This window comes from Lontra canadensis, unplaced genomic scaffold (genome assembly GCF_010015895.1).
Source record: "Lontra canadensis isolate GAN:19392208 unplaced genomic scaffold, GSC_riverotter_1.0 scaffold112, whole genome shotgun sequence".
In the NCBI taxonomy this organism is placed as follows: domain Eukaryota; kingdom Metazoa; phylum Chordata; class Mammalia; order Carnivora; family Mustelidae; genus Lontra; species Lontra canadensis.
This window is the reverse complement of record NW_022631106.1, coordinates 3,213,480-3,226,713: the sequence shown is the minus strand read 5'-3', so window position 1 is coordinate 3,226,713 and position 13,234 is coordinate 3,213,480. Positions and strand designations below refer to the sequence as shown.

Genomic DNA, 13,234 nt, shown 5'->3' with positions numbered 1-13,234 from the left:
CATTATCTTGCAGCAGGCATACATTGCAATCATTAACAATTTCACAGCTCTTAGAAGCAGACTTAACCTAGTCAACAGCCCACTGCTTTCAGAGGCCAGAAACCTTTCAAGTTGCAGTATACTGGGTGACTGCCCCTTGACCCTACACCATGTTTGTTCCTCTTGCTTAGGGTTTCAAGGATTCTCTTGCAGTGAGAAGTCATCCAGCCACCACACTCCATTCATGGTCAGTTGTAAAACAAATTGTCACCAATGTAATCTCTATTTTCAGCTTGTGTATGAAATTTGGTGGGATTCCTTCCTCACCACCCAGTTCTAAAGGTGTTCTTTTTTTGCTTTAACTGAATTTTAGCTTAAAGTATATATTGTGTTTCCTGTGTCTCCAGGTGATACAACTGATTACCAGAAACAGTTGAAGCAAATGATTAAGGATTTAGCCAAAGAAAAAGATAAAACTGAGAAAGAATTGCCCAAAATGAGCCAGGTATGGACTTAGCTGCAGAGGTAACTGTTGTGCCAAGTTATTTGTTCAGGGGCGAGCTTGATAAAGTTAAGCTGGGCCCCTCGACCTCTAAAGCAATAATCAAAGGACCTTATACAACTTACAGGAGCTGAATGTTGTGATTACAAGGGAAATATTTGAATTGTGATTCATTCAGATACACAAGATATTCTAAACACTTCACAAAGGGCAGCTGTGCCATATCCTATCTTTCAAGTATTTATATCCTATTCCTCCTATATTCACCTAGGTTGCGATGAAGATTTACTGCCTAGAGGTGATAGCATTTGGGGGTGGAGGGTACTGTGGACACAGCATTCTTCCCTTAGAAGGGATTACTATTCTCTCTTCAGTTTCTTAAAAAATCATTGGTACTATAATATACAGTACTGGTAAAGCTCTTTGAAACCTTTGAACAGTATCTAGACTGTATTTAAGTGCCCTGATGGTGCTAGTTTTTTTTTTTTTTTAAAGATTTTACTTATTTATTTGACAGAGATCACAAGTAGGCAGAGGCAGGCAGAGAGAGAGGAGGAAGAAGATTCCCTGCTGAACAGAGAGCCCAATGACGTGGGGCTATATCCCAGGACCCTGAGATCATGACCTGAGCCAAAGGCTTTAACCCACTGAGCCACCCAAGTGCCTCTGGTGCTAGGTTTTTATTTGAAAAAGATTACCCCCAAAGTTTGTGGAATGTAGGATCCAAGTTGGAAATGGTCCTTTATTAAAGGATTTCAGTCTGTTGGTGCTAATGTGTACTGTGAGCCTTCAAGAATGGAATTTAGCAATGTAGTGTTTCTTGGGTCTTTTTTGACCACAGTACATGTGGCCTTAACACCCTCCTGGAATATTCAGAAGTGTTGGGGAGTTTCAAATTTTCATCCTATCTCTTGGATATAGTCACATTTCAAAGCTGCTGGTCAGTTATGCCTCAATTAAAAAAAAGGTCAAATCTTATCTCATCCCCCAGAGCCACCAGCACTAATATTCTGATATATGTGATATCAGTTTTTACTATAAACAAAAAATAGGCTGTCTTAACACCTTGCTTTCATTTACTTCAAAATCATGGAGATCTCTCCTAAAACTCAGTTCTCAACCATGACCCTATTCCCAGCATAAATATACAGCTAAATCCCACTGGAAGTGTGTTCCATCGCATTATATACGGATTCTCTAATTGAGCAGCAGTGTGGATACAACTTGGAAATTCATCAGGCATCACTGTTTTCATTATTTCACTTTACAGCTTTTAGTTACCCCGTCATATTCCTATCAGATGAAAAAGCTCTAATTTAGTCACAGTTTTTAAGCTGTTTCCAACTTTTTTCTATTGTAAATCCAAGATTAAAGATCATTATAAACAAATCTCCACAGCTTCTGGATCCCTCTCTACAGGCTGATTTATAAGATTAAAGGGTGCCCATGTCCTCTAGGATACACACCTTTCTGAATAGTTGCTGTATAGACAAAGAGCCCACTTCTGAGTGTGTGGTGAAAGTCCCTGGAGTCACTGTTGGTAGTATGTTCTCCGAGTAGAAGGGCAAAACTACTTTTCCTTATAATCTGCTTCTAATGGTATGATGTGGTTTTCTCTAAGAACTTAGTATGAGGTCTAAAAAAAAATGCATTCTACTTCCATCCTGGTTATGCTGCCATATATACTTTTAATTCCAGAGAGAATTTATCCAGTTCTGTAAGACTCTGTACAGTATGTTCCATGAAGATCCAGAAGAAAATGATTTATATCAAGCCATTGCCACGGTAACCACTCTGCTGCTGCAGATCGGGGAAGTGGGGCAGCGAAGTAGCAGCTCTGGAAGCTGCTCCCAGGAATGTGGGGAGGAGCTGCGGGCTTCAGCTCTTTTTCCAGAGCAGGACTCGGTTTTTGCAGATGCCAGCCCTGGGAGGACTGCCCAGGACTCCCAGACATTTCCTGAAGAGGCAGAAGGGGACTGGACTGTGTCCCTTGAACATATTTTAGCTTCACTTCTGACTGAACAGTCACTAGTCAACTTTTTTGAAAAGCCACTGGATATTAAATCCAAACTTGAAAATGCCAAGATCAATCAGTACAGTCTCAAAACTCTGGAAATGAGCCGCCAATCACAGCCTGAACTCAAGCTGGGTAACCTGTAGCAAGAGAGCAGTTTGTGGAGGGGAGTCTGCCATACCAAAGCACGAACAGTTTTGTGGGTTGTCAGCCCTAAAATCCAGATTTTAGTCGAAATCATTCTGAGTGTATTTTACACAAATTGGGTATCTGGATAAGCAACCTGACAGTCACAGCTGTGGCCAGGGGAATTGATGCAACCCTCAAGCATCTCTATTTATTCTTTGAGAATTATTAGTTGGATATTACCAGAGCTATAGGGTATCCATACATTAATTCCCTTGATGCTGTGACTTGCAGATTTCACTTTTATCAGATTTGCTGAGATTTCAGGGCACTTCTGCTGCGATGCTAGTATGATTTCATTCTCAGATGGAATAGAAGAGTCAGATGTATACTAAACCACAGACAAAAGCTCTCATTTTTCACTTGGATAATGGGAGAGGTCACATATCAAGTTCACTCTGAAGATCCAAGAGCCACTCTCCGTGCAATTGTATTTGGCTTTTTTGCACTAATTTTGTTTCAATGCTGGTAATTGAAACCGTTTTAATATATTTGGTTGTATTCACTTTGTCCTTCCAAAAATATGTACAAACCATGCTTTCAATGTTGGCCTCCAAGTTTTTTAATAAAGAAATTTTTATATTGACTTGGTTCTTGCTTATAATTTGTACTTGTGTCTAGAAGGATCTCTTGCCACTCCCTTGTCTGTTTTCCGTGAGCTGTGCTATACAATGTAGGTGGTCCTCAACCCCCACTGTGCTTACGTACCACCCTCACCCCTGGGGCTTCAAAGAGGGACCTCTCTATAGCAACATTCAGTATGTTGGGGTATAAGCACTAAAGAAATCTAATCCTTGTGACATTTTGCTTTCAGGCGGAATTTAGCTGATTTTCCCCCCTCTGTGATTCAGGTCCATGTAAACTGGGATTAAAAACACTTCAGGGGGCCATTACAAAAAGGTAAGCTGTACATATAGTATGAATTGTACACCTAAGCCATAATCTGGTTACCCATCAAAAATCAGACTATTCTATACCTTTAGACAAGCATACTTAATACAAACAGCTTAGGGTTATACTACCAAATATTATTTCATTAAATCTATCAATTGCATCACTTAAAGTTCAAATGTGAACAGTGGCCAATGCTAATTGATAATTGAGTTCTAGATGCCAGTCTCTAGAAAAATGTTCCTTAGAATTAACAGTATACCTCCAATGTCCCAGATACCTAAAATGTTTTCTCAGGCCAGGCGGCACTTCCATAACACCTTCGAAAACCTGCTTAGGCTCTACCCAAATGCTCAGAAACCCCAGGGGCTGGGGAGAAGGGGCACAGGCATGCCATTTAGGAAAAGCTCTCCAAATGATCCTATGTAATTGGGAACTGCAGAGATCTTAGAGTTGACTCTTGTACTACATGAGGCTCCACTTACCTATATGTGGGTTTTTTTTTTTTTTTGATAGAGTACTGTAAATATATTTTCTCATGATTTAATATTTTTTTCTCTAGCTTACTTTACCGGTAAATTTTGGGTAGTTGACTATGTGGGAATCTGTGCCTCTAATCTCTATGCTTTTCAAGAGTCAACTGTATACTACAACTATAAAAGGAAAATCAGAACATAAAGCAGTTTTATACCTTTATTTGACAATCAGCGATTAGTTTTCATCCACATTAACTGTCTGTAGATCTGCAAAAGAAGAGATGGCCAGTCAACTTCCATACCACACTTCATGCCTGAACATTGCAAAAAACTTTTCTTAAAGGTTTCGGCTAGTATTTTGGGAACTTTTTACAACCGAGGTATCGACCTGTTTCGTATCCTCCTCCACTTCACACCATGACACAAAGGTTTATTGATTATGCCTGTTACCCATTTCCTTATTAAAAGGATGCTGGGCATACAGAAGCACAATTAAGTATTTAAGACACATAATTCGGGTTTTCAAAGGGGTAAGGATGGCTTTTTTTAATCCAAACAGCTTTGCAGGATGGAGTAAAACTTACTTTTGAAAGTGGTGACAGGTACATAGGTGACCAGTGTGTAGAGCTTGTTCGGGGAATCTTCATCCTCGTTACGTTTTCTGGACAACCGCACACGGATGCGGTATGGAACATTCCTAATAAAAATATGAATGTGCCACTGAAGTCAATGTCTCCTATCAAAACAGCTGCCAACAGTATTGACAGCTCCTATCCCCCCGTCTGTAACATGCTTCTAATGCTCTGTCTGAATCTGAATCTGCTCAAGCACTACAGGTCCAGCCCCCTGGAAAATATACAGAGCCACAGATGGACGTTAAATGCTACCATCTCAGGATGTACACCTGTCTCAGCAGACAGCAACCGCTGATACTCAACATGGGCCCAAACATGCTAGGTCTTTCTCCTCTTACCACCAGTACCCCCATCTTTGTTAGGGGATTTTTCTATGTTCAGTGCTGATTTGCAGAAACACCACCCTGCAGGCTACATTCAATACAGAAGACTAAAGACTGTTCAGTTCCCCTACCTTACACACACAAGCCTCTCCTCTCACTAAACCACAGTGGCATTATTGTGGCCTATCTCCTTTTATTGTTCTGAGGACACAAAGCATTCCAAAACTCAGAGGACTCCTTTCGGCTTTTGTGACGCCACTCCCCACCTCCCCCATCATCTTAAGGGACCTCTTTGGCCACTCCTTTATCAAACACTCCTCTGTGTGAATACTCAATGCCAGCACAGTAAAGCTGAATCTCAGACTCCTCTCACCCCACTGATGAAATACTACACAGATGCAGACAGTTCCACCAGCCTCCTAAATCACCCAGGTCTACTCTAGCACTTTACATCATCCTCCACAGCAAAAACCACACCCCTGCTTATAAGCAGGACTTCTCAACCTTGACACTATTGACAAATTGGGTTGGGATATATAGCAAAGCCCCTGACCTGTGGCAATCCCCAGAAATGACACCAAAAATGCCCCCTGGGGGAGGGTGGACAAAACTGCCCACTGTTTAAAAAAAAAAAACAAAAACAAAACTGTGCCAATGATTTCCCATTTTGTCTAGAGATCAATCCAACCTCTTTGCCATGACCTACAAGATGCCACATGGTCTATCTCCTTCCTAACTCTATCCTCATTGACTGTTCAAATCTTATTCTAGTCTACGTTCACCAACCTGTTATTCTACTCTACTTTCTCTACTTTCACCAACTTACTCTACTTTCACCAACCTGTTCCCAGCTCACACCAAGTTTGTTCTCTGTGCAATGCTCTTACTCAACCCTCACACTGCTGGCTCCTCCATCATCTGGGTCTCCGTTCCAATACCACATCAAAGGGCTTCCCTGCAGATGCTACCCCACCCTTTGAAGCCATCATCACATTTTAAAGAAATACTTCCATATGCATTAGCTAATTACTGAACTTACATAGACTGTATAGAATTGGTTAAAAGCTAATGTAATTATATGTTTTATAAAAAAAAAAATTTATAACAAATAGCTTTAGCACCTTATTCCTTTGGCCCAGACAGCTTTGTTGAGCCTTGTGTCAATGCGTACATCTGGAGTTCCCATCTCCTTCATGGCAAATTTCCGGATCTCTTTGAGTGCCCGAGGGGCACGCTTCTTGAAACCCCTGAGAGTCAAAGTAAAAAAATGAATTAAATAAAATATGTAACATGCTCTGTCCTATTTTCATAAAACAAAATCTAAGCCAAACCTTAAATAGGAATAATCCCTTTTACACCACAGTATAATGCCCAGCAGCCAGTATTAATACTGGGGACATAGAAAATGCACAATCCACTTTTAGTGATGTGGGAAAGAAGCTCTGTAGTTGATCCTAAGAAATGCTAATGATAGGATATGCTTGAACATAAAACATACATACTGTGAAAGTGTCTTCACTTCAAAATACAGACTATTACATCTTAAGACATGGCATGTTTTTGAGCATCATTCAATACTAATTCAAAGGTTCATTATTAACTTGGTCTTGGCTTAAAGAATAGGGGTGGGCCCAAAACTGTACACATTTCCTCTCAACAAGAGTTAATTCAATGAAGCTCTTGGCATGTGTCAGCACGTCATTAATTCATGTCTGTTCCAACTCTTAAGTACTTGTTGTTCTACATGAGGGTATATAAAGTCATTTGAATTTCATATTTTTAGTTAAACAATGTGAAAAAGCAACAACTTCACTACAGTTTTCAACCATTTGGACAAGTGAAGGCTATTTCTTGGGATGTGGGGAAAGACCCCAGTCTAAAAAGGTGTACTACCACCTAAGACTGTGAAGGTCAAAGAAGGGGCCAAGTCAACCTTTTATCTCTGTAACCCAATGCAGGGCCTGGCACATACTAGGTACTCCACTTTTGTTAGATGGAGTGAATTTTACGAAATCCAATGTAAGTAACACACACAGCATGTTAAGAGTTAAATCTGCTCTAAAACCTTCAGTGACTTCACATGCTTGGGAAAGATGACTGCCTTCCCACCCCACTCCGCCTCTTCTTAGTCTCCCATTCCCTTTGCTCTACCCTCAACCTCCTTGCTATTTCTAGAACCTGTCAAGCAAGCTCAGTTCATTCACTTAAAACACTTGACCATCCAGAAATAAAAGGTGCCTGAAATAACAGAAGTAGGTCCAACAGACAAAATCCAATTATTCAGGTAGTTCATGTAGGTGACACACAGAGTGTACGAGATAGTAGCAAGTACTACAGAGAAAAATAAACCAGGGGAAGAAAGAGAGGGAGCATCAGGGAAAGGGAATCCAGGTTTAAATAAATGGCCAAGATGATACTGGATTCAAGATATGCAGATCATGAGAGCAGCTATTTAGGCATCTGTGAGAAAAGCATTCAGGCAGAAGGAAAGAGTAAAAATAAAACCAGCTACCCTGAATCAGGTACATGCCTGGTATGATTAATAAAGTAAGTAGCCAGCTCGTGGAATCAGAGCAAGAAGTTGGGCTTCTAGAATCTGATTAAGATGGGAAGCCGTGAGGGTTTGAGAATGGACCAGGTGTTTGGAGGTGAAGGAGGGAACCAGGAGCAGGAAGCTGCTAACTGTAACAATTCAAGTGAGACAGAATGGTGGTGGGACCAGTACGATTGGTAAAACTGGAAGGTAGAGCAGCCAAGAGGACACGCTCACTTGACAATGACTAACACAGGGAAAGCTTCAAGAGATGGGAAAGTCAGGGATAAAGATGAACGCTAGGAGCTTGGTGTGCGATGCCTAAATACCCAAATGAACAGTAGTTTTATGTTTGAGGCCTTAAGACTACTTGCTATTGCCAAGCATAGATGGAAGAGTCCCGGGGTTCATCAACATTAAGAGAATGTTGGAAAGAGGATCAAGAGGATGTGGCGGGGGGCACCTAGGTGGCACAGTCAGTTAAGCATCTGATTCTTGCTTTTGGCTCAGGTCATGAGATTGATCCCTGCACTGGGCTCCATGCTCAGCATGGAGTCTGCTTATCATTCTTTCTCCCTTTGCACTCCACCCCCCCCAACCCCGCTCGCTCTTTCAAGTAAATAAATCTTTAAAAAGAGGACACGAGGAAGAACCACAAAGTCAGCAGCTAGAGGAGCAATAAGAAAAGCACAATACTGTGGACTCTTTGGAAGTAAAATGAATAAAACATTTCCACAGAAAAATGAAGAATAAACTATCAATTGTTACCTATCGAGGAGGACTAAGAAATGGCCAAAGGGTTCAGGTCTTCACCTGGGGGTTTTATAATAAAGCACAAAGTGCCTGAAAAACTTGTTTCACACCTCCACTTTTCAATCGTCCCATCATCTGTGTGGACTTTCCGCCTGGCACTTTTTACCATTTCATTTCTAAACTTCCTACTAAGTAAACTAGAAAGATAGGGTCTTCAATTTCCTGATCAATCTGCAGAGTCCAGGACTGTGCCTAATAGTCAGTTAAGTGCTTGATATGCTCCCCAAACCAGGAAAGGAAACGTGGTTACTCCCTAGCAGCATTAATGCACAAAGGCACGGGATTTTTGGCCCAGAAGCCATCCTCAGGGACCCCAGGCGAGACACCGCACACAATGTTCCTTGGCTCACACACGGAAATGCAGTCAGGTACCAGGCCCAATGTGGGTACTACCACACATTTAAATCCCTCATAAAATTAGCTTTCCTAGGGTGCCTGGGTAGCTCAGTGGGTTAAGTCTCTGCCTTCAGCTCAGGTCATGATCTCAGGGTCCTGGGATCGAGTCCTGCATCAGTCTCTCTGCTTGGCAGGAGCCTGCTTCCTTCTCTCTCTCTCTGCTTGCCTCTTTGCCTACCTGTGATCTCTCTGTGTCAAATAAATAAATAAATCTTAAAAAAAAAAATTAGTTTTCCTGAGATAAGAGAATGCCCAGTACAGGGCAAGAAATTTTGTACCACCCTTGGGTGCCTCAACAGACTGTTTTGCGGTGTAACATTTGCTATTAAAAACACCAATAACCACAGAAAAACACTGCCTTCCAGAAACTGAAGAAGTTGCTGCAATGGCACTGTGGATCACACGAGAAATCCAGGTATGCCAATAACCCCCCTTATGCACAATCTTTCTATGGTGGCTCCCGCTATTAATTCTCAAACAGTGACTATCCCAGGAGTCCAGAGTTAGAGTGAATGTACTGTATTCCATCTGTTAAATAAACATTCTCCCTCATGCATTCATAATATTAACGTGAGTGACCCCATCAATCACTAGTGAAAAGAGCCTACTTCAGGAAAATAACAAAGGAAAATTCAAAGGTTTTGGTTTGCCTCGACTAAACTAAAATCATCTCCCTTAGCTAAAAGCCTTGGAAGGCACGGCTTGGAATTCCAGGCTAACAAGGAAAGGGAACAAAAATCTCGCAAACTCTTCAAATTCCTTCCTGGGGCCTCTACTGACTTGCACGCCTCCAGGAATTGCATTACATCAGGTATCAGGATCTCCCTGGTCAGAGGATTCCGAGGCTGACTGGCCTTGAAGGGAACACCAGAAAGGGAAGTCACTTTGGTTCTTGAACTGGATGCTGTTACAAAAACTTGCAATAAGAGTGCTGGTATCCTACAAGGAGTGATTTGTGGTTTTGGTCATTTACTTCTGAACTACCTGCATTTTCTGAGAAAGACCTGCAGAAGAAAACATGACAGACTTCCAAGTGTTTCAAAGGAAGACTGAACAAGTGCCCCTCCCCATCACCTCATCATCTTTCAAGTCCACTGCTATTTCAAGATCTATTCAGTGAAAGAAAAGGGATATGGTATCCTTATCTGAACATGTATTTACTATTGGCAAATTTTATGTTCAGCGTTATAGCACTCACCATAGCATATATCTTCCCCAATGTCCATAACCCAACCACCCTCTCTCTCTCTCTCCCCCTCCCCCGGTAACCCTCAGTTTGTTTTGCGAGATGAAGGGTCTCTTATGGTTTATCTCCCTCCCGATCCCATCTTGTTTCATTTTTTCCTTCCCTACCCCTCAAACCCTCCACTTTGCCTCTCAACTTCCTCATATCAGGGAGATATGATAATTGTCTAAGAAACTTATTTCTAATGACTTAGTGGGACTCTGTGTGCAAGAACGTGACTAGAAGAGGAATGGTGAAGACGAAGTCTGTAGGTATACCGTGGAGTACTGTACTTCTCACTGAACAGAGATATAGGCATACAAAATTAGGAGATGGAAAGCAGGGTTACCAACTGGCCAGGTCTCATTACTTTCCTCCAGGCCAATTAGTACCAAATCCTCCAGCTGAAGAGGTTTTGGGGACAAAAATGTCCAGTTAGGGACTTTGCTTCCATCCACTGACAGTTTGAAGACAATATTAGCCAGAACGCAGGGATGTTCCTGTCTTGTTTCTGCACACACTTAGGCCTTCCCCAAAGCTCATCACCAACACGCAAATCTACTTAGAACCACCCCTCAGCCCTGGTACATGACTTTCAGGGGGCCAAGTTAAACCAATCTCAACCTCACTCCAGGTTTCTGGTTTCTAGATTGTCAGTCATACATTACCATTTTACAGAATGGTTGTTAAGGAGACCAGAATTTGTGTGGGTCTTACCTTAACCAGTTAACAAGATATTTCCCCCCTCTCTGCAAAAGGCGTGGACTGTAATTTAGCCCACGAATTTCACTAACACTTTCCTCTATTACTGTGAGGAGCTTAATATAGAAATTCTGACTTTAGACACTTGGGTCCTCAAGAGCAGGACTTTTGGCAAGAGACAAAAATAAGGGGCTCCAATGTAGTCTATAGGCAGTTCAATTAAAATTTGGTCTTGATTCTGAAGCTCTATTTTTAACCTGACCAGCTGTTTGGCTGGACTGCTATAGCTAACATGCTAACCAAAATTCGTGTTCAGGCACTAACAGGCTCCACATTAGTATGTTGTCTTATTTTAACTTTGAGAAAGATTGCCAACAAACTACAGCACAGAAAGCAGACGAGACTTAAAAAAGCCAAACAACTTTCCAGCTTATTTCAATGTTGTTTTTATGTAAAGTTCAGTGTAAAAATACTACCTCAATGCCTGAGAATCTAGATGAGTCACCTTCTCATTTCAATTCTGTATTTGCTTTTGGTGTCTTATCTATGGAAACATTTTGTGAACTTTAGAATAAGGAAAAATTAAAGTCCAAGTTGAGACTGGAGAATCCTATCCGGTTAGAACCTTGGCAGAACTACTTGAGAAAGTTTTTGCAAACTGGGGCTATAGATTCTGAACCAAAGTAATTCTTTTTTCAGCTTAAGGTTACTCTTTCTTTACAAGCATGTAGTGAAGTCAAATAGGAAATCTACGAATGTGCTATGGGGGGAAATGGGCTTGCTTGTGGATGTAGGTTTTAAAATTAGTATTCTACCTTTAAAAAAATACTCTAAATAAACAGTATTCAAGAGGAGATCTGGTCTTCATTCTCAGCAGTAAGCATATGCGCAGAAGGGGGACAACTCACTAAGCTTAAGGACTGAAAACCAAACCCTAGAGAAAAAACACCAAAAACTACAACACTCAAAATCACTCTCAATATTCTCGTACATCACAAATCCACAACAGCCATGTGTCCTTTGCACAAACGTTGCCCTGTAACTCCACTGATACATTCTCTAACAACATTCTGTTTTTCTAGTATTACCACTCAACCAGTATTAGTACGTATTTGTGTGGGTCAGGATCTAAAGTATAGAATAATCTTAATTGTTCACATTCTGGGCTGAACACAGCTTTTTGGTTAGTATGTTAGCTTTACTGGGTCTAGAGACATTTTCACAAGCTTGCTTTCCTTCCCTTCCTTTACACGTCTTTTACCCTTTAGCCCGGACAGGTTTACTCCGTTTACAAATCACCAAGTGAAATGTTTTTATCATCACCAAGTTCCCCTCAACTGGCTCTCCCAGAAACTATTATTCAATCTCGTGTTTCCAGCCTTTACCCTCCGAGGATTACACACCAAAACCTTATAAACCTTAAACGCGGGCCATGGAATACAGATTTGAGTTTCCAAAGGAAAAATAACCGATTTCAACACCATCTGGCTTTTCGACAACTAGACAGACCTCCGAGTGACAACCACCCATGAGCTCGGGTCCCCCCGACCTGCACGGCACCGGGCCCGACTGCAGGGATACTCACACTCCATGGATGCGCTTGTGAATGTTGATGGTGTATTCTCTAGTCACTACCTCGTTGATGGCAGAACGGCCCTTCTTCTTCTCGCCACCCTTCTTCGCGGGAGCCATCTAAACCCAGCGACAAGGAAGTTCAGAGCAGAGTAGGACCAGCACAAGCCAAGTCCTCCCTCCCGAGCCCGGCCTCACGCTGCCACCCTCGGGGCGCGTCCGGGTGCAGAGGGTTCCGCCAGGCACCTGAAGCCCCAGGTATGGGCAAAGCCAAGCCGGTCACCCGGCGGCCAAAGCACCCGTGCCCCGCAGGTGCTCCCGCCCCGGAAACTCCTGCAGGCTCGGCTCCCCTAAGCCTGGCCAGTCTCCCAGGCTACGGGAGCCCCTCAACAGCGCGGATTCCCGTCCCCCCGGGACGCGGAGTCCCGGGCCGGCCTAGGAGAAATCTCGCTGTCCCGGTCAGCACAATCGCAAGCGAAGATGGAACCAGATTCCTGAAGCCAGGACGCAGCGCCCATACTTACTCTGCCGGGCCCGGGATGGAAAGGAAGAGCGCGAGGTATTGTGGGAGAGGGAAAGAAACGTCACAAGTACAGCTTCCGGGTCGCGTGCAGGCGCTTGGAAGCGGAGAAGACGCTGAGACGTAAGCGGCACGCGCCGGGGGAAAAGAAAGCGCACCTCGGGGGCGGGGCCAGGGCCGTGCGGCTGCGCACTCCGGCCCCATTCTCGGCATCCGGCTTCTAGCAGCTTAGTTCTCTCCGCGCCCCAAAGGAGCCGCTGGTTCTTTCGCCTCTTTCCCTAAACCTTCGGAAAATATGAGAGACAGGCCCACAGCTGGGGGAACAGGGCCAGGAAAAGGAAGACACTCCTTTGTTTTCCCCTTTCTCTTATTGATTTGGCCACCGTTTGCTGAACCTGAGTGCGGTGCCGTGCCTGGCTAGCGGTCTCAGAGAAGTTGGTCTCGAGACCGCTGCCGCCTTGGCAGGG

General features: G+C 43.0%; 2 protein-coding genes across 11 annotated transcripts in view; one reads left to right on the top strand and one right to left on the bottom strand.

Moving 5' to 3' along the window:
• Positions 1 to 3,267, top strand: part of TBC1D8 (TBC1 domain family member 8) — a 102,896-nt gene extending 99,629 nt beyond the window's left edge. For all 10 annotated transcript variants that reach the window (XM_032840344.1, XM_032840341.1, XM_032840340.1 and 7 more), the window contains 2 exons: positions 387 to 484; positions 2,180 to 3,267. In XM_032840344.1, coding sequence (XP_032696235.1) covers positions 387 to 484; positions 2,180 to 2,641 — 560 coding nt within the window. In that variant the 3' untranslated portion in view covers positions 2,642 to 3,267. The remainder of the gene's footprint in view (positions 1 to 386; positions 485 to 2,179) is intronic.
• A 984-nt stretch (positions 3,268 to 4,251) lies between these two features.
• RPL31 (ribosomal protein L31) lies at positions 4,252 to 12,877 on the bottom strand. The gene is made up of 5 exons (XM_032840351.1): positions 12,772 to 12,877; positions 12,261 to 12,367; positions 6,128 to 6,253; positions 4,633 to 4,745; positions 4,252 to 4,315 (listed from the first exon to the last, which is right to left on the bottom strand). The coding sequence occupies exons 2-5, from the start codon at positions 12,365 to 12,367 to the stop codon at positions 4,284 to 4,286; spliced, it is 378 nt and encodes a 125-aa protein (XP_032696242.1). The 5' UTR covers positions 12,772 to 12,877; the 3' UTR covers positions 4,252 to 4,283.
• Positions 12,878 to 13,234: the final 357 nt, after the last annotated feature.